The following is a 27,009-nucleotide window of genomic DNA, read 5'->3' on the forward strand; positions in this document are numbered from 1 at the left end:
TTTTATTGTATATTTATTATACTTCACCTTGTCTGTTTGTTACCGTGAATTGTTATTAGGTACGTCCGAACCGATACAGACACAGTCCTCGTAGCGTATTTGGTATAGCATTCGGCCAGATATCGAGAGGTCTTGAGTTCGAATCCGGAGCGATCCTATACTTTTTTTTAATTTTTTTGAAAGCGGTACGCACAAAATTAGTTTGGTGTTTAAAAAAAAATTAAAACAAACTGTTTAAAGTATATTTATTTTTAAGAAATCATATAATAGAAGTATAACTTCTTACGTGCGTACAAAGTACACACACAATCTTTTTTTATTACATAATAATGTTCAGTTTTGTTTAAAAATGAGATTTTAAAAATTTCACGGTTTAAAAACTCATAATAACTTAGAAGTACAAATTGAAAACCTTGTGTGTGTTTAAAATAGTTCAAACGACCCGTGACGTCACCTAATTATATTTTATTTATGTTTATGGTTATATGACAGGTTTATATTTATATTTTAATGACATTTATCGTAGGTATGCCATTGTAATAATATATACATACCAGTTTGTTGATATTGGAAAATCGATCAAAATATTTATAAAACTGAGTGTCAGTGTCAAAACGAATACCAAACCAAATGAATTAATGGCAAGGACATCCAATACTACAATATTATATGACGTTACGACCAATGAGGACGCGTTTTGGGCTGGCTGCTCTAATTTGAATTTTTAATCGTCTTTAGGGGCCAAACGAAAGACAAAACTTTTTTTTCTTTGATATCTGTTTTACATTATGTTCTGTTATGATTTATAGCATTTTTTTCGAATTTAAAATTTTATGCAAGTTTCCTATTGAGGAAAATTTACCCAACAAATACTAAATTACAAACGGAAAGGAAGAAAAAATGTAGGACATCCTAAGAAAAGATCGAGCAAAATACATGAGAAAAAAGGAGAAAGAAATGTATCGAGCAAAATACATGAGAAAAAAAAAAGAAAGAAATGTCGGAACATGAAGCAAATGTTTAATCCCTGGACTGAAGTAGAAAGATTCGGCCGTAGTCCTGAATACAGTCCAAAGTCGTAGTCCCGAATATAGAACAAATCATGTTTCAGACCATGGTTCTCACGGCCGGCGAACCAGGCGGCTGCCCAGGGCGGAAAATTTTAGAGGAGAGCCAATTTTCTCGACCAAGGGTCTACCAAGTGAAGGTGAGCGCGGTCGCCGATCTTCCCAGGGCGGCAAAATCCCTAGGGCAGGTCATTGGTCCACTATACATTTTCGTGTTTTCTAAAGATTTAATACCAACCATTATAGTTATTAAGGTACCAAGGGTATTATAAGGATAATAACGCTTGAGGTCAATGATGTATTTACCGAGAGCCTTCGGCCCGAGGGATATACGTTGGCCGAAAGCGTTATTATTATAATATCCGTGGTGCCTTCAACGTTTATTGTCCGACTAAATTATTCCTTACATGCGAAAAATTTGAATGAATTTTGAATTAATTAGTTTTCAAATAAGTACATTTACCAGTAACAGTAGTAACGTAATTGTGCTTGTGGTATCCATAGTTTTACTTAGGTTGATATTTGTCAACTTGGCAGTATCTAAGACGTTATTTAAATTTAATGTCCAAGGGCGTTATTTTTCAAAATAACACCCTAGGGCGTTATATTGTACTTAACAGACTTCGAAATAATGTCATTATTAGTCAAATAATATCGTCAATGATTTCGAAGTCAGTTAAGCATGATATAATGCCCTAGGGCGATATTTTGAAAAATAACGCCCAAGGGTATTAAATTTAAATAACTAGTTAAATACTGTCAAGTTGACAAATAACAACCTAAGTAAAACTATGGTTACCACAATTACGATACGACTATTGCTGGTAAATGTACTTATTTGAGAACTAATTAATTCAAAATGCATTCAAATTTTTTGCATATAAAGAATAATTTAGTCGGACATTAAACGTTGAAGACACCACGGGTATTATAGATAATAACGTTTTCGGTCAACGTATATCACTCGGGCCAAGGGCCCTCGGTATATACATCATTGACCTCAAGCGTTATTATCCTTATAATACCCTTGGTACCTTAATAACTATAAATTAGAATAAAATTGCGTTATTTTACTAATTATTAAGCATGTCCCATACAATTACACAAATTTCAGATCGTTTGACCATTCACCTAAATACACACTTTTATCTCTACAACGGCTATCCTGCGGGCATTCACCCAAAACTGTTTTTGCAGACGCTTTTTATCAAGAATGAATCATCCACGGTTTAACCTTTGTTTGCCTACGATACAAAGCCGCAAAATCGATACAGCCATTAAGTAAATCAACAGTTTTTTTCGTTGTTTCGCTTAGAATACATTAACATCTGTTGATATAATAAATACGAAAGCATGAGGTATACTATTAATTTTTATTTATGGACAGAGAGGTAAAACGTGCCAAAAAATTATACAGTGCTAGTCAAAAGTCCGTACCCCCCCCTCGTATCTTTTGAACGGTTATACCTATAATATTGAAATTTGGAGGGAGGAAATAAACGGACGTAAGCTTCTTAACTAGTCATGACAGGTGACGTAATAGTGACAGATAACGTTACAGACCCACTGTGAGTGATAATTTTAAATGGGACCTTATGGCAAGTGATACCTCGTTTGAAAGGTATTCAAAATACCTATTCAGTTTTACTATTGTTTTTGGGTTTTAGTTGATTTTGATTTTGGTGAATAAATTAAATAAATATAATATTGTAGTTTCGCATTTAATTAATAAAAATTAAAATGTCCGCCTATGGTTTTTTGTCAAAAAAGGTGACGTTTTTCAATTCTCTAGTAGTTTTTACGTCAACGTCAACCTTTTTGACAAGTAATCATATAATTTTGAATTTTTATTAATTTAATGCGAAACTAAAATTTTATATTTTTTCATTGATTCATCAAAATTAGCTTAAACTCAAACAAAATTAGTATGACTGAATAGGTATTTTCAATACCTTTCAAACGAGGTATCACTTGCCATGAGGTCCCATTTAAAATTATCTGTCACAGTGGTGCTGTAAAGCCATCTGTCATAATTACGTCACCTGTCTAAGAAGCTTACGTCCGTTTATTTCCTCCCTCCAAATTTCACTATTATAGGTATACCCGTTCAGAATATACGAGAGGGGGTACGGACTTTTGACTAGCACTGTATAGGTATAGTGCTCTTCAGATAAAACTATGCACCTTAAATAACTGTTAACCACTGATTTTTAGAAAAAACGCAAAAATACGTCAAATAATACTAGAAAGGGGGAGACATTATAGTCATTATGCCATATTTAAGCTTGCCGGAAAATGCACCCTCTCACCCCCCGTATCATCCCTTAATCTTTTTTAAATTACTACCACCATTTTTTATTTTATATTCGAATTCTTCTATTTGTACTGATTAAATCGCTTAAAGCGATTAGTTTATCGATGGTGAAAGTTTCCAACCTCCTATGTCAATTTTTAGATATTTTGTTTTGTTACACTAAATAAATTAGAGAAATATAAATATGTATTTTTACTGTTTACAAGCTCCTCTGTCGTTATTTCATATATGGCCATCTAAACTTACGTGCATAGAAATCGGCCCACTTAAAAATTTGGTCATTTTTGATGTCTCGTATTTCCTAAACCTGTTGGCCGATTTAAGTGATTTTTTTTTAATATGTTATTGCCTTATTCTTTAACAGTATCGCTGTAATAATATTGTTGCTAAATAGGCAAATTTTTATCGTATACCGGGTGTACGAATCAAACTGCTTTTTTCTCAAAGTTCACATCACCCTGTGGAATATTCTAGCATTTATAAAATACTGAAATTAAAACCCAACTACAGCTTCAGGTTTTCTTAATATTTTGTTTTTTGATTCATTCGTTTATGTTGGATAATAAAAGTTAGGTACTTTAACAACTAGCCATGTTCTTCATCAATACAGGGTGTTTCTAAATAAGTGCGACAAACTTTAAGGGGTAATTCTGCATGAAAAAATAATGACAGTTTGCTTTATAAACGTATCACATAGGTTGATTTTAAATAATTAGCCGGCCAAAAGTCAAATTTCAAAAGTGACGTTAAAAATTCAAGACACGTCCAGACACCTGATGGTTTGTCTTAAGGTGATACAGTAGCGATCAACAGGTAGCCAAAACGCGTTCCAAGATTGCGGCTGTAATTTTGAATATTTTTTCGAGATATTTGGCACACGTATTCGTAATATAATAAAGAATGGCGGTACAGAGCCCAATTTGAAAAATTTATTAATATGTGGAAATGACTCTGTAATTAAATGCAATATTAAAAAAACGAGCCTGTACCGCCATTAAGAAGAACAAAAAAATACACTTTCTTCAAATAAAATTTTTTATCCGATGCCTAGATTTTGTGTCATTTTGGAACTACTAATGAAATAAAAAAAAATTAGTAGTTCCAATATGACACAAAATCTAGGCATCGGATAAAAAAGTTTATTTGAAGAAAGTGTATTTTTTTGTTCTTCTTAATGGCGGTACAGGCTCGTTTTTTTAATATTGTATTTAATTACAGAGTAATTTCCACACATTAACATATTTTTCAAATTGGGCTCTGTACCGCCATTCTTTATTATATTACGAATACGTGTGCCACATATCTCGAAAAAATATTCAAAATTACAGCCGCAATCTTGGAACGCGTTTTCGCTACCTGTTGATCGCTACTGTTTCCTCTTAACAAAAACTTACTATCCCCACTCCAGAACTATTCACCGCGCACGTGTGCACGTGCGAATGCGCGCGCATGTAGCTGTTAGTGAATTTTTGTTCTCTTAGCTTAGTAGTCAACTTTTTAAAAATTGTGACATTTTGCAATATTCACCTTATTTTTCAAAGTGATTGTGATGGAATCGAATAATTTAGGTAAGAATGAATATTTCTTGAAATATTTTTAGAAAGTTTACTGTTATTTTATATTATTTTTAGAGAGTCAAAAACAAGCTGTTTTACAGTGAGATTTTTGTTTAATTTTTTGTTTATAAGACATTTAGTTATATTATCGCCTCCGATCGAGGAATACTATTTATTTTATAGCATACTGCATATATTTTACTAATTAATGGCATACAGTTTAGCTGCGGATAGCTGAGGATGCCAGAAATACAGGGGTTTTAATTTTGCTATATAGGATGACGTCACAAAAATAAAAGTACCTACATATTTGTTTTAAATATAACAATTGCGATTTTTTTTTGTTTTAACTACATTTGGTGACTGCTCTGGCCTAAAAATAGTACTCCGTAAATATTTGTCAGACCAAATAGAACTACAAGATTTTCCTAATCTAGAGGATAAATTAAAATATTTGGAAATTTACTTATTGAACTGTTATATCTGATAATTTAATCAATTTAAAACAAAGATTTCGAGATTTTAAAAGGCGATGATAGAGAAATGGTTAAGGACTCACGAAAAGATGCGGTATTTCTACAAGCAAATAAAGATTGGTTAAATGGAACATTTAAAACTTGTAGAAAACAAATAAATGGAACCAGGTCGGCTTCCTAAATTATTTGAGGACTCCAGTGAAAGGATGAAAAGAAGAAAAACAGAAAAATACGTTATTTGCTTGATGGTAAAGCTATCGTTCATGAAGCACAGACATTACAGGCTCGTGAAAAAAGGAATGCAAGACAGATCCCAGCTAGTGCGAGGAAATACAAAGTTGCGTACAGGAAATTAAACTTCTTTTAACTTCTGACCAGCTATTAACAATTTTAAGAAGCAAGAAACGTGTACATAAAAGGATCAAACCACGGTCATTTTGTTCTGAAATGATTAAAATGCTGTTACCTACCGGGTGACCCCAAATACTGAGTCCGATATGTCAGATACCGACTGAGGTATAAGTAAAAACCTGCATATTTTGTATTAATATTAAATTTTGATTTTTTCTGTGAAAAATATAAGTCAATTTTTAAAAAACAATATTTTTCTTTGATTTGTACCAGTTTTAGTAGAAATATGCTGTAAAATAATTTTGGCATTAAATCGACGTATGTGCGTATTAGCCCAATAAATGACCGTTTTGGAGTGTAATTTCCAGAGGCAACTCCGAATTGCATGAAAATTTGGATTTAGGTTCTACTTACCCTCCACTTCAAAGTTGAATTTGTGCCGTTGGTTGCTTTTACTTGGGGGGAGACATTTACCCCTTCTCGGGGGGTGAAACACGCGTGTTTAAAATAAGGCCGGAAATGGATAAACTGACTTATTTTAAGCACCTTTTGTTCTATAAAGTTTTTTACGTAGTCAATACTTTTTGAGTTATTCGCGATTTAAAATGTTGATTTTTCGACAAAAAACTACGTTTTCAGACCGTTTTTCCCAAATAACTCAAAAAGTAAATATTTTATCGAAAAAAATATTTTTAGCAAAAGTGTAGCCTATAGAAAAACGAAAAAAATGGTGTACCAGTAAAGTCTACAAATTGAGTAGAAGCAAAGTTGTAGCTCATGAAAAATACATTCTTATTATTAATAATTCAACGCGAAATCACCGAAGAAAGAAGCGTTTTTCGGGAAAACCTTATTAACATTTTTAAAGTATCGAAAAAGGCTTATTATTTGTTTTTTACAAAAGTTTACAGCATCAAAAATAAACGAGTTACACTGAAAAAAAAAGTTGGCCCTTTTTTTTGGTAAAAAAAATCGTGAAAACCTCCCTCTATTTAGCACCCTAAATGAAATTAATCGTTTGGCTTTACCATTTATTTTAACTGTATGTGTATTGTTTATATGATCTGTAAGTTTGATTGGTTTGAAGGGCTTATTTTTGAAAACATTTGGTTTTATAGTAAAAAAAAATTTCTAAAAATTTTTGAAAAATTTCATTTTTTCAAAATAACTTGAGTATTAGTGATAAGTATTAGTGATAAGAAAAATCTTAAAGAGTAAAAAAATGTAGGTTTTGCTATTATAAATATGCTAGTTTTATTTTGTTTCTCCGTAAGACAAAAATTGGTTAAGATATGGCTGTTCAAAATTTGCATACACTCGTGATTAGTGACCCATTCAAGCTTTCTCAATTATAACCCTTTCAAAAATAAACACTTTAAACCGGTGAGACTGACAGATCATATAAAAAATAGGTAGGTAAGTAAATTGTTTGTAAAGCGGTAGCGATTAATTTCATTTGGGGAGCTAAACACGGCGAGATTTTCATGATGTTTTACAAAAAAAAAGAGGGACAACTTTATTTTGAGCGTAACTCGCTTATTTTTAATGCTAAAACTTTTGTTTAAAAATTAAAACAAAGCTTTTTATAAACACTTCAAAAAAGGTTTAAATGGGTTTTTCCCGAAAAGTGCTTAATTTTTCGGTGATTTCACCTTGAAATATTCGATTTGGAATTAGACGAATAAGAACGTATTTTTCATGAGCTACAACTTTGTTTTTATTTGATTGATAGACTTTACTGATACACCATTTTTTGCGGCTTTTTATAAGCTACACTTTTGCTAAGGATATTTTTTTCGATAAAATATTTACTTTTTGAGTTATTTGCGAAAAATCGTCTGAAAACGTAGTTTTTTTGTCGAAAAATCAACATTTTCAATGGCAAATAACTCGAAAAGTATTGACTTAAGTAAAAAACTCTATAGAACAAAAGTTGCTTAAAATCAGTCAATTTATCCATTTACGGTCTTATCTTGAACGTATGTTTTTTCACCCCCGAGAAGGGGTGACTGTCACCTCCCAAGTAAAAGCAACCAACGGCACAATTTCAACTTTGAAGTGGAGGGTAAGTAGAACCTAAATCCAAATTTTCATGCAATTCGGAGTTGCCCCTGAAAATTACACGGTATCGCCGAATTTCCCGTTCATTTACTGGGCTATATGTTTGCAAATGTTTCGTTTCCGAGATATGGGATGTTGAATTTTTTTGACAAACTTGACAAACTTTGGGAACAAACTGACAATCGTGGGCACCAGGTGCCTCGGAGACCATCGCCGCCGTCATGATATTCGGGTTGTGTGTGTGTGTGAGAGAGAGAGAGATCCTGGCATCAGACAAAATCTATTTGCCACAAAACATGTAAATTCTTAATTACATTAAATGATTCCATATTGTCTTAATTTCTAAACTATACCGCTATTTTTGAATTTCTGATAAAATTGATGATGGAATCTAGTACCGCTTTATCTGAGGAAGAAAGGAGAGCTGTAATATTTAGTGGCAATGGACACTCGTGATGAATTAGTTCTTGATACAGAATTGAAGAAGATTGAGAGTTCAGAGAACATTCTAGAAATATATGATTTAGATCACCAATGGATGCATTGTCACAACTACAGACAGGAGAGTTAAGTATTCCAATTTTATATAAGTGAGATGGAAAGCGAGCATGGTTCAATTTTAAACGAGTCAATATTCGGGTTAAGCAAGTAGTAATATTGAACTCATTTCCGTCAATTATTTCCGAATACAAATTTATCAGTTTTCATCAGTTCGAAATTCATTTTGGAAAATTCATTTAGTTACCGCTAGCGAATGATATTTATCAAAATTACAGAGTGGAAAAACAATAAACCTAATTTATTTCTAGATATAAAAATTTGTGAAGCTAAAAGCACTACTTATGTTTATAATATATATGAAAAAAAAACCAAATCAATGCATATTTACAACATACATAACAAGGCCCAATAAAAAATATTTTGATATTGCCCATATTCCTCGATAAGGATGAAATCGATATTGAATCCGGTGACTAACATAATCCTTCAGCTATGTTTATAATCTTACAAAGGGCGCACTGAACGTTGTAGACAGGATCAACACTGAATACTCCGGTACAGGACGGATATACATACACGGAATAACATAAGTACAACCATACTGTCTTTTACTCAATGCAAAACATTAGTGGAATAAATTCCTGGTATTTATACCAGCAACACCGGAGAAAATGTTTCTCAAAGACGCTAGATATTAAAAATATGTTTTAATCCCCTTCTTCAAAAAATTCGAAATGTCCTTAGTCGAGAAGCTCCTTCAACAGACGAGCCAACGAGAAACGAATTGATAACTATTGAGAGAAAACCTGTTGTTCTTGTTCTTCTTTTTGTGTAGACATGACTCCGTGGTTTTTTCAATGTGCCTCAAGTAAGTTTGTAACCTCGGAAACCTTTTTTTGGATGGTGCTAGAAAGGTCACCAATGGAGACACTGCGACGGCAGCCAGATGGTAGGTGGAGAGCGAGTCGTGGGTTCGAAACTAGCTTTTGGAACGTGGAAGGGAGCCAATAGAAGAAATAGGTAAAGATAAGACAAGAGAAGGTAGCTTAGAGAAGAGAGAGAAACAGATGAAAAGATAGATAGGTAAAGTTACCTAAGATAAGAGAAGAGATACAGGGCGCCACTTAACTTTTTGGGGTTGAAAGGGGAAAATTAAGAAACCTTAGAAACGAAAACAGGTAGGTAAGAAAAGATAATGAGGTTCTGAGACCAAATACAAGAAAAGATATAGACAGTTAATTAGTAAATATTTAGCGGTAATTTATTTATGAGTAGATAAATAAAACTAGTAAAATAAATAAAAAACAATATATTAAACAAATGGCTCACCAGAAGGGTGAGTCCAAAAAAAAAACACAAGAAATAAAGAGAAAACAATGTATATACACCCATCAAAACTGCACCAACAATTAATGTGTTGTGGTGTACAGTTAGAAATAAACAAAAATTATGATGGAATAAATACAAGTAACATATTATAACAAAAACATGCACAATTAAAAACACAGTAAAGAGAGCCTGGTTATGAATTAAAAAAAACAAATCAAGCATCTATAATGAGAAATCTCTCTTTACTGGTTTAGGGCTTATCTCGAGATAACGGATATAGTAAACTAAATGATTGATAGAAAATATAACGTACAAAGATATAATAAAATTGAATGCAAAGCATACAAAGTTAACAAACGTTTACTGTTCAAAAATCAAAAACCAACCCGCACTTGGTTTCATAAACAAAAAGCCAATCGCACAGCTATTAATTAATTAGTGAATGTTTGTACTTAGTTTTGACAATGAAAAGTTTTATTAATGAAGAAAGGATTGTATTGATGAAGTCGCTGATGAGATTCATCGGAGGTTAGCCTTAACCACAGATGAAGATATGTTTGAGGTAGATAGCCCTTAGATTGCTCTATTTTTGAAAGTAGTTTTAGGTAGGATTATTAAGACACTTACAGTTGCTCAGCCTCTTAATCTGCACTGACTCTATATTATTTACTTTACTTAGTAAGCAACACTGAAGTTATTTGGTAATTGAATCTAATCGTATGTTAGATCCAATTACAGATACGATAAGAGAGTGAATATCACTCAGATAAAATATACGGTAGATCAGATATACGGTACTCTAGAGATACACGTCTGTACTTCTAGCCATTCAGCCGCTAAGTCCTCTTCGCAATCTTTGCGATGCTTTTCTTCAAAAAAAGTGGGAGTATATCCCCTCTCAAAAAAAATTGCATTTCTCAAAAGGAACCGACCTATTTGCGTTTTTAAGTAAAGTAACGTTATTTGAGTTGTAAAGTGTTAAAAAAAATAGATCCTTTGAAATAGGGTCGCGCTTCAAACAGACCGCAAGGGAAAGCAACGAACCTAACGGAGGTTTTCGAAAGGGACAGTGATTCCTTTGAAATCTTACAGAAACGGAAAGTCCAATAAAACATCGCAATACCATGCCGCTTTGTATAAAATGTCATACCTAACGGAATGTAGGTAGTAAACTTTGGAGAGGTTTCTTAACGGAACCTCTCATACTAACAGATAACAATAACACCATAAATGAGATGCTTTGGGTCTTTATAACTTATTTGTGTTTGTCGTACCGACAACGAAATGTGCTAGTACCGCTAAGTTTCTACCGTTAGGGTAATAAAATTAGCCAGGGGTAGTTATTTACGAAAACGGCCATAGGCGTACCCGTAATGAGTACTAGTGGGTTTAAAATTTAATCCAACGGGTATAATATATATATATATATATATATATATATATATATATATATATATATATATATATATATATATATATATATAAAAATGTTACAAGTTGTCATTACATCGTTTTCGTGGTCGTCCTGTCTATCTACTGATCGTCTTAATATTGGGGAACCGTCTCTCTCGCCGTCTTTACTACTGTATTTGTTGTTATTCGGCTTATTGTTCCATTGTACTCTTTTGCTTTTTACCCAGTTTTGTTTTTTAGCCAGGCAGGTTTCCGACCCAAAAGAAGCTGCGCAGATAAGGTTCTTTCACTTACCACATTTATTGAGGCAGGTTTCCAGAGAAAACTTAACACTGCAGCCGCATTCATAGACCTAACAGCGGCCTACGATACAGTCTGGAGACAAGGCATGATACAAGCTCCTCCGTGCAGTCCCCTGTAAATCCACCGCTCGAATAATCAACAGTATGCTAGCTGACCGAACGATTCAAGTGGTCATGGGAACTGACATCAGCACCCCAAAGAAACTGAAGAATGGACTGCCTCAGGGATCTTTAGCCTGTACATCGCTGATCAAGGAAGTTTGGTTACGACGCGCGCCGATGACTGGGTCCTTGCAACAAGGTGTAAGTCATTTGAAGAAACAGAAGAAATCCTCAATGGAGGCTCCAACCAAGCGCTACGAAAACAGATGTTTCCAGTTTCCACCTAAATAACAAGCTTGCAGGAAGAATACTCAACATTCAGTTCGAAAACAGCACACTCTCCTAAAATAAAACACCAAAGTACCTTGGGGTGACTCTTGACAGAATCCTGTGCTTCAAGGAACATCTGACAAAAACAGCAGAAAAACTTAAATCCAGAAACAACATCATCCAGAAGCTGTGCGGCACAACATGTTGAGCATCAGCTTCCACCTTGCGATCATCTGCCCTGGGCCTTGTCTTGTCAACCGCGGAATACTGCTCTTCAGCCTGGCTTAACAGCCCACATATACACAAAGTACATGCCAAATTGAACAATACAATGAGAATGATTGCTGGAATTATCAAATCCACACCTACGCAATGGCTCCCAGTACTGAGTCACATTCCACCACCCAAACTACGACACATACACGCACTCACTGGTGAGTACAGAAAGATAGTAGATAACGAGAGCCTGCCGATCCATCAAGATATAGATGCTGCCAACGGTAACCGTCTACGCTCCAGACGACCGCCAATAAAAACAGCAAAGGTTGCTGTGGAAAATGAGTTCAAATTAACGACCACATGGACTCAAGCATGGATGGATTTGGATGGAACAATAAAATAGCAACTTACCCTGCATCACACAAAAACCACCAGGTTTTGACTTACCACGCAACACATGGACTATGCTGAACCGAATCAGAACTCAACACGGCAGATGTGGTTACATGATGCACAAATGGGGTAAACGACCATCCCCACTCTGTGACTGTTGACAACCACAAACCATCTGTGACATCACAGAACAGTGTCCCACAAGATCATATCATGGCAGGTCAGAGGATTTCCTAATAGCTACTCCAGACTCGATAGACTATATAAATAAGCTACTTGTTCGTCTGTAAACCTATGTATTATGTCTTATACAAAATATATTATGTAAATGTAAATGTGTCAAGTGCCATACGATAAAATAAAATAAATTTACCCAGTTGTCCACCTTGCATCTCCGTCGTATATCTGCTCTTCTAACTCTATACTCTATCGACTCTATCCCATAGTGTCTTACCATCGATTTTGCGAAGGGTTTTCATCTCTTGTGTTCTAGCATTATTTTTGTCCTCTCTGTATTAGGTCGTGTTTTTGCTGTGTATAGCATTATTGATCTGATTACCAATACAGTGGTTTTGTAAATTCGGCCTTTCATTTCTTTTCCGATATTTTTATTTCTCCATATTGTTTCATCAGACAACCTGCGACTCTGTTTGCTTTATGCGCTTGTTTCACTTTCTTCTGTTTCGAGCTTTCTTTAGCTAGATAGTGTGACGCCTACATATTTAAACTCCTTTACCTGTTCTATTATCTGACCCTCCATCTCTAATTTACATCTTAGTAGATTTACAGCCGGTTTCCGAAACGTTATTCAAATCTCCGATCATCTAATCGGCTGTCAGATTTGATCAACTGTTAACCTGTGATGGGTTTCTCAAACGCCAATTATTGTAAAATTGCATGATCATAGATCATGTAATCGATGATCTGACATACGATTTGGTAGCGATACTGTCACAATTGGCTGTTATCCTTCAAAATTTCAATTATATTAACCTCTAAATCCAAACTTGTATCTTTAGATTCTAAAGGTGCATTCTCTCTTATGTACTGTCACTTTTGTTTGGAGCAAGAATTGAACGAGAGCATTTTAAAAATGAGGCTAGGTTATGTGACGGGAGTTGGAGATATAAAACAGTTTATTTATGATCTATAATATTTTATAATCGTATTTTCATTTTTGGTCTATATATTTACTTTTTATATTTATTTTTAATTTATTTACCGGCTGTTTTATTGTCTTCAAAGTTAGCTGCTATAATTTCTCACACGTTTTCCCTCTTATTTACATCGCTATAATCATTATGTTCTGCTTTTTAGAGCTCTGGCCTCTCAAAAAATAGCTCTATGAGTCTAGCATCCTTGTTATCTTACATTTTTAAAAGAAAAAAAATATAAATTATATAATAAAATATAAAAAATGTCCGAGATATCCATGTTCTGCAAGTTAAATAAATATTTTAAATTATTTCTTCCATAAAAAAATCTTATTTTTATTGAATAATATGATTTATATCATTTATATATGTGTTATTTGACAATTTTTTCCCGGTATTTGTTAATTACAGTAATTAAAAAACTAAAAAACTCTTAACAGCTCGTTAATCGACGGATAGTCGCAGATTAGGTAACAGTCCATTTTTACCGCCGTTTGACAAGCGAAACTGGTTAATCGACCTTTCGTAGACTCAAAACACTCATGATCGGCTGTTAACTAACGATTAATCTTTTGTCAGGTGATCGACTATTGTTAAAACTAGTTTGGTTGACGTTTCTGACGCATTTAATCTATTGTTAATCGTCGATTACATAATTTTTGAGATGATCATCCTTTCGGAAACCGGGCGTTACTGTTATAACCACGCATGTGGTCATTTTTGGGGACATCAACATGTTCAATTTTCTAGCGGTTATATTACATTGGAGCGGCATAAGGTGTAAATCATCATCACTTCGAGATATTAGTATTGCCTCATCTACATAGCATATTATTTTAGGTTGTTTTTCTCTCATTTGGTATCCTTTTTTAGTTCTTATATTTTTTTGTTATTTCATCCAAGATCAGGTTAAATAATAGAAGATTAAGGGAATCCCCATGTCTTATCCCATTACCAGATTCAATTGGGCCAGTTATGTTTTTCTGCTACTTTTACTCTTATTGTGTTGTTGTGGTAGACATTTTAGACCGTTTTAAATTTTCTTCGAGGTACCTCTCTTGCATACAATAAATGGATAACATTCTTTAATTTGACCTTGCCAGATACCTTCTTAACGGCAGCCAAAGTCCAAAAATTGAATTTTTTAACTTTTTTTGGGGATGATTGAAAATTATTATTTTCTGAAATCTTCTCTTTCCAACGATATATAACACATTATAGTAGAAAATATCCATGGTTACAAAATTATTTGTTTTTTGAACATCCGCACTCAACTTACCGTGTACCGGTCAACGGCGTAACCAGGTTGATCCTAAGGGGGAGGGGTTACAACTACTGGAGGGTCTCTGGGGGGTATGGATTAGGCTCAAAGTACATCCCAATGGAGGGTTATAACCCCCAAAACCCTTCCTGGTTACGCCACTGGTACCGGTAGCTTTCTTTATAGCCTATTGGAGTGTTTTATGTTTTTGGGATTTCCCGAATACTAGGTTTTTTAACTTTTGATGTTAAATATCTCTGGATCCTTAGATAATAGAAGGTCCAAATTTTTACAGTGTAGATACAGTCGGAAAAATAAAAGAATACCCATAAACGATCACATCAATTACTTATTTTGTATAAATGACAAACGTTTGTTATAGAAAAAGATAGCAAATACAAAATAAGTGATTGATGTGATCGTTCATGGGTATTCTTTCATTTTTCCGACTGTAGATAATATCAAGTGCCGCGTAAAGTTTTATTAAAAAATGTACAAAAACAAGTAAAATGAAAAATAAAATCTAAACTTTTTTGGGTTTTTTTTGTAAGAGTATTTTAAAAAAAATTTTAAATAAATGTTTCTTTCATTGTAACTTTACAAAAATCTACGCGGCACTAAACAATACATCTAGTTTCAAAATAAAAAAAAATAGGTCACTAAGTGCTTTGGTTACAGAGCCATGTGACATAATGTTAACATTGTCGTTAAATGGGACTTCGGGTGCCCTTAAGGTCCACGAAACATAAATACCTCAGTCCCTTGAACCTGCCTCATTATAAATATAGCTTTATTCAGTTTGTTTTTTATCACTTTGGCTGTTAATTTTAATGTTGTGTTTAATAAATTAATTTCTGTGTAATTCTTCGAGTTCAATTTGTTCTCCCTTTTTGAAGAGGGGTATTAGAATGCTTGATCTCCATTCGTGTGGTATTCTGTTGATTTTTTTTTATTTTTGGCTTAGACTTACCGTCATACTGACGGACACATAATAGTCTAAGAGCTGGGAGCGGATTTTGTGCGTGATAAGTAATATGGAAAAACTATACGGGGATATGTTGAATTAGTTGTGTACAAGTCTTTCACCAATGGCCGGAAACCAGAGTTGGGGCCGAGAGTAGTTATAAGGGGTCAAAGTCGCGGTTTTTATTATTTTTTTTGTGACGCTCATGATAGAGATAGTGCACCAAAATTTGGAAATAAGTAGGTCATGACGTACCTAAGTAAAATCTCTAGGGGCGCAACGCTGCGTGGCCCACAAAGGGGTTGGGGTAGGGGTGAATATAAAAAATATAAGTTTCTTTTTGCGACGTTCGTGATTGAGATAGTACACCAAAATTTGGATATAAGTAGACCGTGACATAAGTAAGTAAAATCCTCAGACCCGGAAACCAGAGTAGGGGAGGAAGGTACTTATAAGGGGTCAAATTCCCGTTTTTTATTATTTTTTTTACGCTCATGATCGAAATAGTGCACCAAAATTTGGGAATAAGTAGGTCATGACGTAACTAAGTAAAATCTCCAGGAGTGAAACGCTGCGTGGCCGACAAAAGGGTGGGGCAGGGGTGAATATAAAAAAATGTAAGGGGTTTTTTGCGACGTTCGTGATTGACTTAGTGCACCAAAATTTCGGAATAAGTAGACCATGACATAACTAAGTAATATCCCCAAAAGCGGAAACCAGAGTGGCGGACAAGGGTAGTTATAAGAGGTAAAATTCGCAGATTTTATTATTTTTTTTTGTGGCGCTCACGATGAAGATAGTGCACCAAAATTTGGGAGTAAGTAGGTCATGACGTAACTAAGTAAAATATCCAGGGGCGTCACGCTGCTTGGGGTACAAATGGGTGGTAGGCAGGGGTGAGTATAAAAATATATGGGGGTTTTTTTGCCGTTCGTGATCGAGATAGTGCACCAAAATTTGGGAATAAGTAAATCATGACATTACTAAGCAAAAACTCCAGGGGCGGAACGCTGCGTGGACGACAAATGTTGTGCCAGGTCAAAAAAAAAAATAATACACACTGCGACTTTGACCCCTTGAAACTGCCCTCATCTCCAACTCTGGTTTCCGGCTCTGGGGATTTTACTTAGCTAAGTCATGGTCTACTTATTCCCAAATTTTGGTGCACTATCTCAATCTAGAACGTCGCAAAAAACCCCTTATATTTTTTATATTCACACCTACCCCCACCCCTTTATCGGCCACGCAGCGTTCCACCCCTGGAGATTATACTTAGTTACCTCATGACCTACTTATTCCCAAATTTTGGTGCGTCATCTCGATCATGAGCGTCACAAAAAAAATTATAAAAACGGCAACTTTGACCCCTTATAACTACCCTCGTCCCCCACCTCTGGTTTTTGGCTCTGAGGATTTTACTTAGCTTTGTCATGGTCTACTTATTCCCAAATTTTGGTGCACTCTCTCAATCACGAACGTCGCAAAAAACCCCTTATATTTTTTGCATTCACCCCTGCCCCACCTCTTTGTCGGCCACGCAGCGTGCCACCCCTGGAGATTTTACTTAGTTACGTTATGACCTACTTATTCCCAAATTTTGGTGCACTATCTCGATCATGAGAGTCACAAAAAAAATAATAAAAACGGCGACTTTGACCCTAACTACCCTCGTCCCCCACTCTGGTTTCCGGCTCTGGGTATTTTACTTATTAATGTCATGGTCTACTTATTCCCAAATTTTGGTCCACTATCTCAATCACGAACGTCGCAAAAAGCCCTTTATATTTTTTATATTCACCCCTACCCCCACTCCTTTGTCGGACACGCAGCGTTCCGCCCCTAGAGATTTTACTTAGTTACGTCATGACCTACTTATTCCCAAATTTTGGTGCACTATCTCGATCATGAGCGTCACAAAAAAATAATGAAAACCGCGACTTTGACCCCTTATAACTACCCTCGGCCCCAACTCTGGTTTCCGGCCATTGGTGAAAAACTTGTACACTGTACACAACTAATTCAACATATCCCCGTATAGTTTTTCCATATTACTTATCACGCACAAAATCCGCTTCTATCTCTCCGACTATAAGGAATAAAAGTTATACAAAACAGGTACTAGAACGTATTAAGTAACACTAAAACAGGTTTAAAACAAAGGTAACAACTAGAACGTATTAAGTAACACTAAACTTAACAGCTAAAACAACTAACTACCAAAGGTATTAACTACAAATGTTTAATGCCTTGTTGCACCAACAGATTTTAAGCTTAAGATGTGCCTTAAGCTTAACTTACGAAATATACGCGTTGCACCATCGAGTCTTGGATCAATTTTTAGCTTGTCACAATGGATAGCCACGTGGATTGGAACGATAAGAATCGAAAATTATGGTACAACCTACGTTAGACTCAAAGCGGCCCTATCTATAAGCTGAGCTGGGCTAAACTGGAGCTTAAGATTTGTTGGTGCAACCAAGCGTAAGGGAATTATAACGATAATTTGCTGTCTTTTAAAAAGTTAATTAAAGAGTTGTATACATCTACAGAGCCGTGTGGTATTCTGTTTTGTTCTTGTTCTGTTATTTTTTGGATTAGTTTTAATAGTTGTTTGGTGGGATCTTGTCCTCCGTACTTTACGAGTTCATTCTGCTTCTTCAATGTTGATTTCTTCGTTTGTTATCACTGCAGGTGTTGGGGATTCATTATCGTCAGCTTTAGCAAATAGAGATCGAAAGTAGTCTGCCCATGTTTTCTTCTGAATGTGTTTCAGAAGACACCTAGCTGCTTTTTTGTCCAATTACAAAAAAAATAAAGCCTATTTGTAAGAAACATGATAAAAACTAGTTGTATGCCAGGACTATAATATGCAAGAAGAGGAATAGATTTGTAATACTGTTTTGTTTGTCTTTTTGACTACGATTTTGTTTTTTTAATGGTTTCAATGGCCCAAGCCCGAATTTTTATTTATTTCACGAATATACTTTGTTTCTTTAATAAAAATTAACAAAAAATACCAGACTGTATTTTATTTCTATAATAGCTAAAAAGTTATAGTTAGATTAAATCTAATACTCGCGTAATGACATAATAATTGACCACGCAAGTGCTCACTTGTTAAAAAAACAATAATTACTATAAAAACATACTTACAGGTTTAATATCACGATGTAAAAATCCGACAGAGTGTATACTTTCGATGGCCTTAAGAATTTGTAAACCTAATCGCAAAGTCGTGGACAAACTGAAGGCAGCTCTGGGTTGGGCCCTTCTCAGTTCTGCCAAGTTACGCCCCTGCAGTTGCATCACAACATAGTTAAATCGATCATTTCTACCACAGCCAATAAATCTGAAACAATAATAATAATAATGAGCCAAAGATACCAGATACCGTACGTATCTGGGATGAGTCAATTTTCCCCTTAGAGGGAGTGTGAGCCGTATGGCTAAATCTGGTATGAGCCAAATACCGGCCAATTACTTGTCTTCCAACTTTGTATAAATTGGTCAAATCCTGTGTAGCCCGGCGTATCTACCAACACTGTGCTCTGAACAATATCATAGAGCCTCAGCAGAAAGGATGCGCTAAGGGTTCCATGGGTTGCAAAGAACAACTCATCATCGACTCAGTCATTTCTAACCAGGCATATTCCAAAAAGAGGAATCTTTTTACTGCCTTCATTGATTACAAGAAGGCCTTTGATTCAGTGCCGCATGAATGGCTTATAGATATATTGAGAATATATAAAGTCGATGATAATATAGTGACCTTTTTAGAGCATATAATGACAGAGTGGAAAACTAGAATTCACCTTAAAATACCTGGTGAAAATAACATCGAAACTGAAAATATCGCAATCAGCCGGGGCCTGTTTCAAGGAGATTCGTTGAGTCCTCTGTGGTTCTGTCTAGCTAAGAACCCACTATCTCAGCTATTGAACTCCACAGACGCAGGTTTTAGCATCAAAAATAACAACAATGTGGTAGCGAAGCTTAATCATTTATTGTACATGGATGATTTGAAATTAATGGCTTCCACTCGAAACCAACTCGACGAGATGCTAAAAACTGTAGAAACTTTTTCTAATGATATTAATATGCACTTCGGACTAGACAAGTGCCGTATTTTAAATATAGTCAGAGGAAAAGTACAGCCCGGAGGATTCGATATGCAAAATGGCCAGAACATCAAGGCCATGGGTGAGAGCGATATGTATAAATATCTTGGAGTAAAGCAAGCGCGGAAAATTGACCATAAACAAATGAAAAGAGATAACTACTGAGTTTATACGAAGGGTAAAACAGCTGCTTCGCTCACACCTTAACAGTAGAAATTTGTTTAAGGCACTAAACACCTACGCATGTTCCGCACCTAGCTACTCATTTGGCATTGTTAAGTGGACAAAAACGGACATAGAAAATGTTCAGCGAAAAGTAAGAACTCACCTCACAAAGGCACAAAAACACCATCCCAAAAGTGCAGTAGAAAGAACGACATTACCACGGAATTTAGGAGGAAGAGGACTTATGGATATAGGTGAGCAATTAGACAAACAAATTGCTAACTTAAGAACTTATTTTCAGATGCAGGCTGAGACATCTACTCCACATCGCGCTATCTGCGCAGTAGATGACACAACACCGATCAAACTTAGGGAACCAGAAATAATACGCATAAACCACCTCACAGACGAAAAAATGCGCACCTGGATGGGTAAACCTCTACACGGGCGACATCCCAATGAGGTCAGCCAAGAATATGTCGACAATACAGCGTCGAACTATTGGTTGACATCAGGAAGGATGTTGCCTGAAACGGAGGGATCATTACTGGCCATTCAGGATCAGGTTATACCAACCAGAAATTACCTGAAATATATCATCAAAGACCTTCAGGTTCAAAACGACAGATGCCGATATGGATGTCAAGCCCAAGAAACCATCCAACATATAACCGGGGGCTGCCAGGCATTTGCTGCAACTGAATACAAGGAACGGTATGACTCAGTTGGAAAGATCCTTCAAGAGATAGCTATCAAACTGGGACTTCTCCAAACGGACCATCTCCCATATTATCAATACGTTCCTGAGAGTATGCTTGAGGATGGCAACTACAAGCTATACTGGGACCGCACTGTGCTCACAGATCTCGTACTAGTTAATAAATTAACAAGACAAACAACACTAATTGATGTGGCGATACCTAACAACAATAATCTACGTGGTAAATTTACTGAAAAGATCGCCAAATACAGAGATCTGGAAATTCAAATACGGAGACAATGGAGAATGCAAAGTACCCAGACAATACCGATTATTATGTCTACTACTGGAGTCATTCCGAAGACCCTCCTCGAAAGCATCAAAAAGGTGGGTCTGAATGAACATCTTTATAAAATCATGCAGAAAGCTGTACTACTCGCGACGGCCAGAAGTGTACGAAAATTTTTGGGAGATACACCTGCATACCAAGTCATCTAAGGCTCGATAACATGGAAAGAGTCCCACCAGAGCTCAATCCTTTTGATACCGTAGGTATCTGGGATGAGTCAATTTTCCCCTTAGAGGGAGTGTGAGCCGTATGGCTAAATCTGGATAATAATAATGATACATAAGGTAATCATTCCAAATAATATAATCTATCTTTACATACGACAATATTAATCATAAATAATACCTAATTTTTAAAAATTGTAGTATCACGTGTATGTTTCTGACAACTGAAGTAAATAATCTAATACATATAAGTGAAGACTAAGACCAGTAGATTTACATAGAATAGAAAAGGACCTCGAGTAACTTCTAATAATTTGTCATGATAAGCAAAGGACACAGATGTCATCTTATGGAAAATGTAATGCCACTCAAATGCAATAAAAGTTACATGAATAGATTCGTCTCAAAATTACTATCATTTCATACCATTGCGCCAACTCTGAATTTTGATTAATAACGGGGTAAATTGAAGTTTATGGAAATCACATTTTTTAAATCCATAAAACTGTCATTTGTAAATACTATTAATCTAAGCTAAGCCGATTAGAGGAACTATATACTTTGGTATGACTGACCAAATATATCTTCTTTATTATCTATACGATAAGAGTAAGCCTCTGCCTTAATACCTGCAGAAAGTTTTATGAACTGGCGATTCACAAAATCTCTTCTCTCCCTAACCGACTTACATACCCATTTAATTTTAGATTTATTTATATCAATTTATGCCAAACAATTTCAAGACCACCTACCAACTAATATGTCAACAAAAGCAAGTGAAGAACTCATTGATTTGTCAGAAGGTATGTATTGAAAATAAATAAATATAAATATGATATTAATCCAACTTAGAGACCTAGCAATAAAAGATAAGTACCAAAACGCCTAAAAAAGAAATGGGTATATACGGAAACAGCAATTACATTGCTAAATGTAATATACAAATTCCTTTCTGGCATTATCTACAATAGATTGCCAGAATACTCCAAAAATATAACTGGTAATTATCAAAATGGATTCAGACCAAATAGAGCCACTACAGACAACATATTCATACTAAGAACGATACAAGAAAAAGCTTATGAATATGACATAGAACTATATAATATGTATATAGACTTTAAACAAGCTTTTGAAAGTGTGAAAAGAGACAAAATACTGGAAGACCTCCGTAATCTAGGTATACCAAAAAAATATATCAGCCTCATAAAAATGACGTTGCAGGGTTCAAAAGCCGCAGTTAGAGTAGATGGAGAACTGTCTCACCTGGTTGACATCAACATGGGGGTGAGACAGTGAGACGCACTTTCAACCATACTGTTTAACCTAGTTCTTGAGGCAGTCATCAGAAAAACCAATGTAACCGGCCATATAAACACCAAAGCAGTACAAATTACTGCATACGCAGACGATGTCGCCATTATTAGTAGAAGCAAGACACAACTAATGGAAACGTTCAAGGAAATTGATCCAGAAGCACAAAAAAGAAAGCTTAAAACAAACGAAACAAAAGTACATGACCATCAAAAGAACACCTGAGAATGAAAATAATATAGCAAAAGACAACTATACTATTGAACGTGTGGATGCCTTCACATATCTAGGCACAGTAATCAATCAGAAGAATGTCATAAGTAGCGAAATTAATGCACATATTTCCAGTGGAAGTCTAATAAAAGATTGATGACATCGAAATTATTAGACAAAAGAACCAAAATGAGTATCTACAGAACATTGATTAGACCCGTAGTAACCTATGGTTGTGAAACCTGGGTAATGACGAAAAAATATGAAGCCCTACTCAGGACATTCGAGAGAAAAATACTGAGAAAAGTATATGGCCCGGTGCAAGAGCAAGACGGTACATGGAGAATCAGAAGAAATGATGAGGTTAATGAACTGAATAAAGGGTATGATATTGTAAGATTTGTGATAAGTCAAAGACTGTCATGGCTGGGACATGTTCAGCGACAAGAAGATACAAAAACGACAAAAGATATTACACTGTAAGCCGGAAGGAAGGCGAAAAAAAAGGAAGGCCCAGGACGAGATGGTCGGATGACTTGGAAGATGACCTAAAAACCATGAATATAAGACAATGGAGGAAAAGGGCACAAGCGAAATCTGAATGAAAGGACATAGCCATACAGGCAAAGACCCATCCAGGGTTATGATGCCAAAAGAAGAAGAAGATATACAGAAACAGATAACGCAGACATGGAATTAGAAAAGATACACAACATACACCTAAAAATATTTACGACCACGATAACAAAGACATAAGAACGGATGACCAAGGTGATGCTGAGCATGATGGAGGATAGGGGAAAATTCTTAAGAATAATAATGAATACAATAAAATGAATAAGGACATAAAAAGAACTATCAAATTAGCCAAAGATGAGTTATATTACGAATTTCCAATCTAATTCTATGTTTTAAATATTGTAAATTTTGAGGTTGATCAGTGATCTAGATTAGATCATCCTCATTGATTTAGTCCCTACTGTTAAAACACACATTTGAAGAAGTTTAAAAACAAATGTTTAGTAAGTACCACAAATTTTCTACTGGTATGAAAAACAAAAATAAATTTCCATATTGGGCAAATAAATAATGAGAACTAAAATGAAGGATAGAAAAAGGTGTAATTTTAAAAATCAAGTTGGCTTGGGTCATGTTGAAGTCAGTTCTTTGGATTTTCTTATAAGGACTAGTTTATTGCTTAAAATAAATAAATAATGGCCCCAAACACAAAAAATAGAAGTATTAATTTATGGTTGTAGGATGAACATAGAACCAGAACACAACAAGAAGTATGTAACTCATGTAATATAAAATATCCTAATACGCCTATCACACAATCCACTGTTAGTAAAATTGAGAAGAAATTTAGAGAAACTGAACACGTGAAACATATTGCAAATGCTCCAGTAAATGATAATGTACCATTAAATGATAATATAAACCTTGGTGTATTAAGTGTGACAGAGAATCCTCATTTAAAAAAAAATCAAAGCATCTTTGCCCCAGAAGAGGCCCATATAAGAAACAATGACTTATAATTCTATTCTCAACTATCTCTACCCATACATTTTCTTTTTGAATGTGCTTAGTATGTGCCTCAGTCATCCAATGAGGATTTTCTATTTTATTTAAAATTGATAGTAAAACACATGTACAGCTCCCGCAACGAACGATTGCCGGGGACAAACGCTGTCTTTGTTCGTACACCCACCTAATCTTATGCAGACAGGGTTTCTCTCACTGGCCATGGTTCTGTCCAGGAGCTGTAGTATTGGCATGACCAGACATTGTCACAGACCACTCATGGCGACACAGGCCATTTTCTCGTAAAGGCCAAGCTCAGAACAAGAATTTCAGCACAAACAATAGATAAACACACAAAGATCGAAAGATGGAATGTGGCGAAGTTAAAAGAAGAAAATAACCAAATACAGTACCACGTAGAATTAAGCAGAAGGTTTCAGGTTTTGGAAATAAGTGAAAATGAAACTGAAGATGTAGATCAGCGATGGAACTCCATAAAAACAACTATTACAGAAGCAACAGAGAAATCTATCGGAAGAACGAAAAAAACAAAAAAGAAAAAAGAAAAAATGGTTCGATGAGGAATGTGAAAGAACACTAAAAGAAACAAACAAAAGAAGAATTTATTATCTGTCGAACCCATCAGAAGAAAAACGTACACGATTCCACAGAGAGAGAGCCGCAGCTAGAAGAACACTTAGGCAAAAAAAGAGACAATATCTACAACAACAAATTGAAAAAGTAAAAGGAGAACACAGACGCAATACAGTAAGACAACATAAGAGAGACTCGTATATAAGGACAACCAACTTCGTGAGAGATAAAAATGGAGAAATGCGGGCTGCCGAAAACAAAATAATAGAAAGATGGGCTGAATATTTTGAACAGCTCCTGAATATCCAAAATGTCACTGATGAAAACAATGAAAATGGTGGAAACAACGGAGAACATGAGTATCAAACGGCCGAATTAGAAATACCCCCACCAAGCATGGAAGAAATTACGCATGCCATAAAAACGCTTACAAACCATAAATACCCTGGTCTGGACAATATTGATGCCGAGCTAATTAAAACAGGCGGTCATGAACTCATAAGTAGAATCCATCAATTAATAGAAAAGGCCTGGCAACAAGAAATGATGCCGAAATAATGGTGTGGTTGTATTATTGTACCAATACACAGGAAAGGAAAAAAGGAGTCATGCATGAATTACTTAGGAATCTCACTAATCAACACTACGTATAAAATATTGGCTTCGATATTATTTAAAAGATTAGTACCACACACCGAAGAAATAGTTGGTGATTACCAGTGTGGTTTCAGGCCTGGCAGATCGACTATTGATCTAATATTTACAATAAGACAAATGCTTGAAAAGTATTGGGAATATAATCAAGACGTTCATCAGATCTTTATAGACTTCAAACAGGCTTATGATTCAATTAATCATGCAACATTATAGAAGGCAACGATCAAGCTCTGCGTACCCAAGAAACTAGCTGCGGTAACACAAATGTGTGTAAGTAACTCCTTTGCACAAGTTAGAATAGGGTGAAAAATATGAAATGCTTTCTGCGTAAATTCTGGACTGAGACAGGGAGATCCGTTGTCCCCAGTGTTGTGTAACCTGGCCTTAGAATATGTCATGCGAAAAATTTATCCAAAACTCAAACCAGACATAACTGCTCGGGGAACAAAAATCATACTCGCCTTTGCCGATGACGTAGACGCAGTAGCACAATCAACATTATAAATTAAGGATATTTTCTCGAGCTTTGAAGAAGCTGCATTAAACATCGGTCTAAAAATAAATGAAGACAAAACAAAATACATGGTCGTCTCAAAACAAGAACGACGGCGAATAAGGCAAAATATTACTATAAACGATCATAACTTCGAAGTGGTTAAAGAATTTAAATATCTAGGAGCAACAATCACAAATGACAACAAATTAGAGCGAGAAGTTGAAACGTGAATAATGGCAGGAAACAGATCTTTCTTTGCAATGAAACATCTAATGAAGTCAAAACTTCTTTCACGAGCAGTGGCGGCTTGTCCTATGAGGCAGGTGAGGCAGTGCCTCACCAGTATATCAATCGACTATTTACGTTATTTCGTTATTTCATAATAAGTTTTTTAAATATAATTTAGTTTTTTAAAATTTCCTAAATAACTTTATTTTTATGAAAACAATTAACATCGGTACGGCCCTGACTCTTTATCTTTGTATCCGTCTTCCACGTGCCAGTATTATATGCATCATGCATCTCATTTCAACTTTCTCAAATCATTACAGATGAGGCTTGCTTCAAACCTCCTTGTCTAGCATACTACCATTTCTTAAACTGGGACAGTAAAAGCGGCAAAATTTGAAAAATGTGCCACCAATTCTGGGAACGAAATTCATCCATCCTTGAGGCACGCCTCGAACATGTGTTTTTTTAGTTATGAAGCTAAGTACTTGACCTTGCTTCCCTTACTTGCTATGGACGCTTGTATTGTAGTTTTGTAAAGTAGTTTTAGATATAGTTTTATATTAGTTTAGATTATGTTTAGAAGATTTTATCAATGTCATACTGGCTGTGTGGCATTTATCAATGCCAATTAAATAATTAAATAAAAAATTTAGAAATCATGCTTTCTTTTATAATGATTTATTTTCTTATAAGCACGCTTTTTATAAAAAAACCTAAAATAAAATACCAAAAAACGAAGTTTAACCATTAG

General features: G+C 35.1%; 1 protein-coding gene across 8 annotated transcripts in view; it reads right to left on the minus strand.

Annotated features, from left to right (window-relative positions):
• Nucleotides 1-27,009, minus strand: part of LOC114333623 (tau-tubulin kinase 1) — a 345,869-nt gene that overhangs the window by 205,800 nt on the left and 113,060 nt on the right. For all 8 annotated transcript variants that reach the window (XM_050647122.1, XM_050647128.1, XM_050647124.1 and 5 more), the window contains exon 4: nt 18,887-19,082. In XM_050647122.1, the coding sequence (XP_050503079.1) occupies nt 18,887-19,082 (196 nt within the window). The remainder of the gene's footprint in view (nt 1-18,886; nt 19,083-27,009) is intronic.

The sequence above is a fragment of the Diabrotica virgifera genome, chromosome 3 (assembly GCF_917563875.1).
Source record: "Diabrotica virgifera virgifera chromosome 3, PGI_DIABVI_V3a".
NCBI classification, from domain to species: Eukaryota; Metazoa; Arthropoda; class Insecta; order Coleoptera; family Chrysomelidae; genus Diabrotica; species Diabrotica virgifera.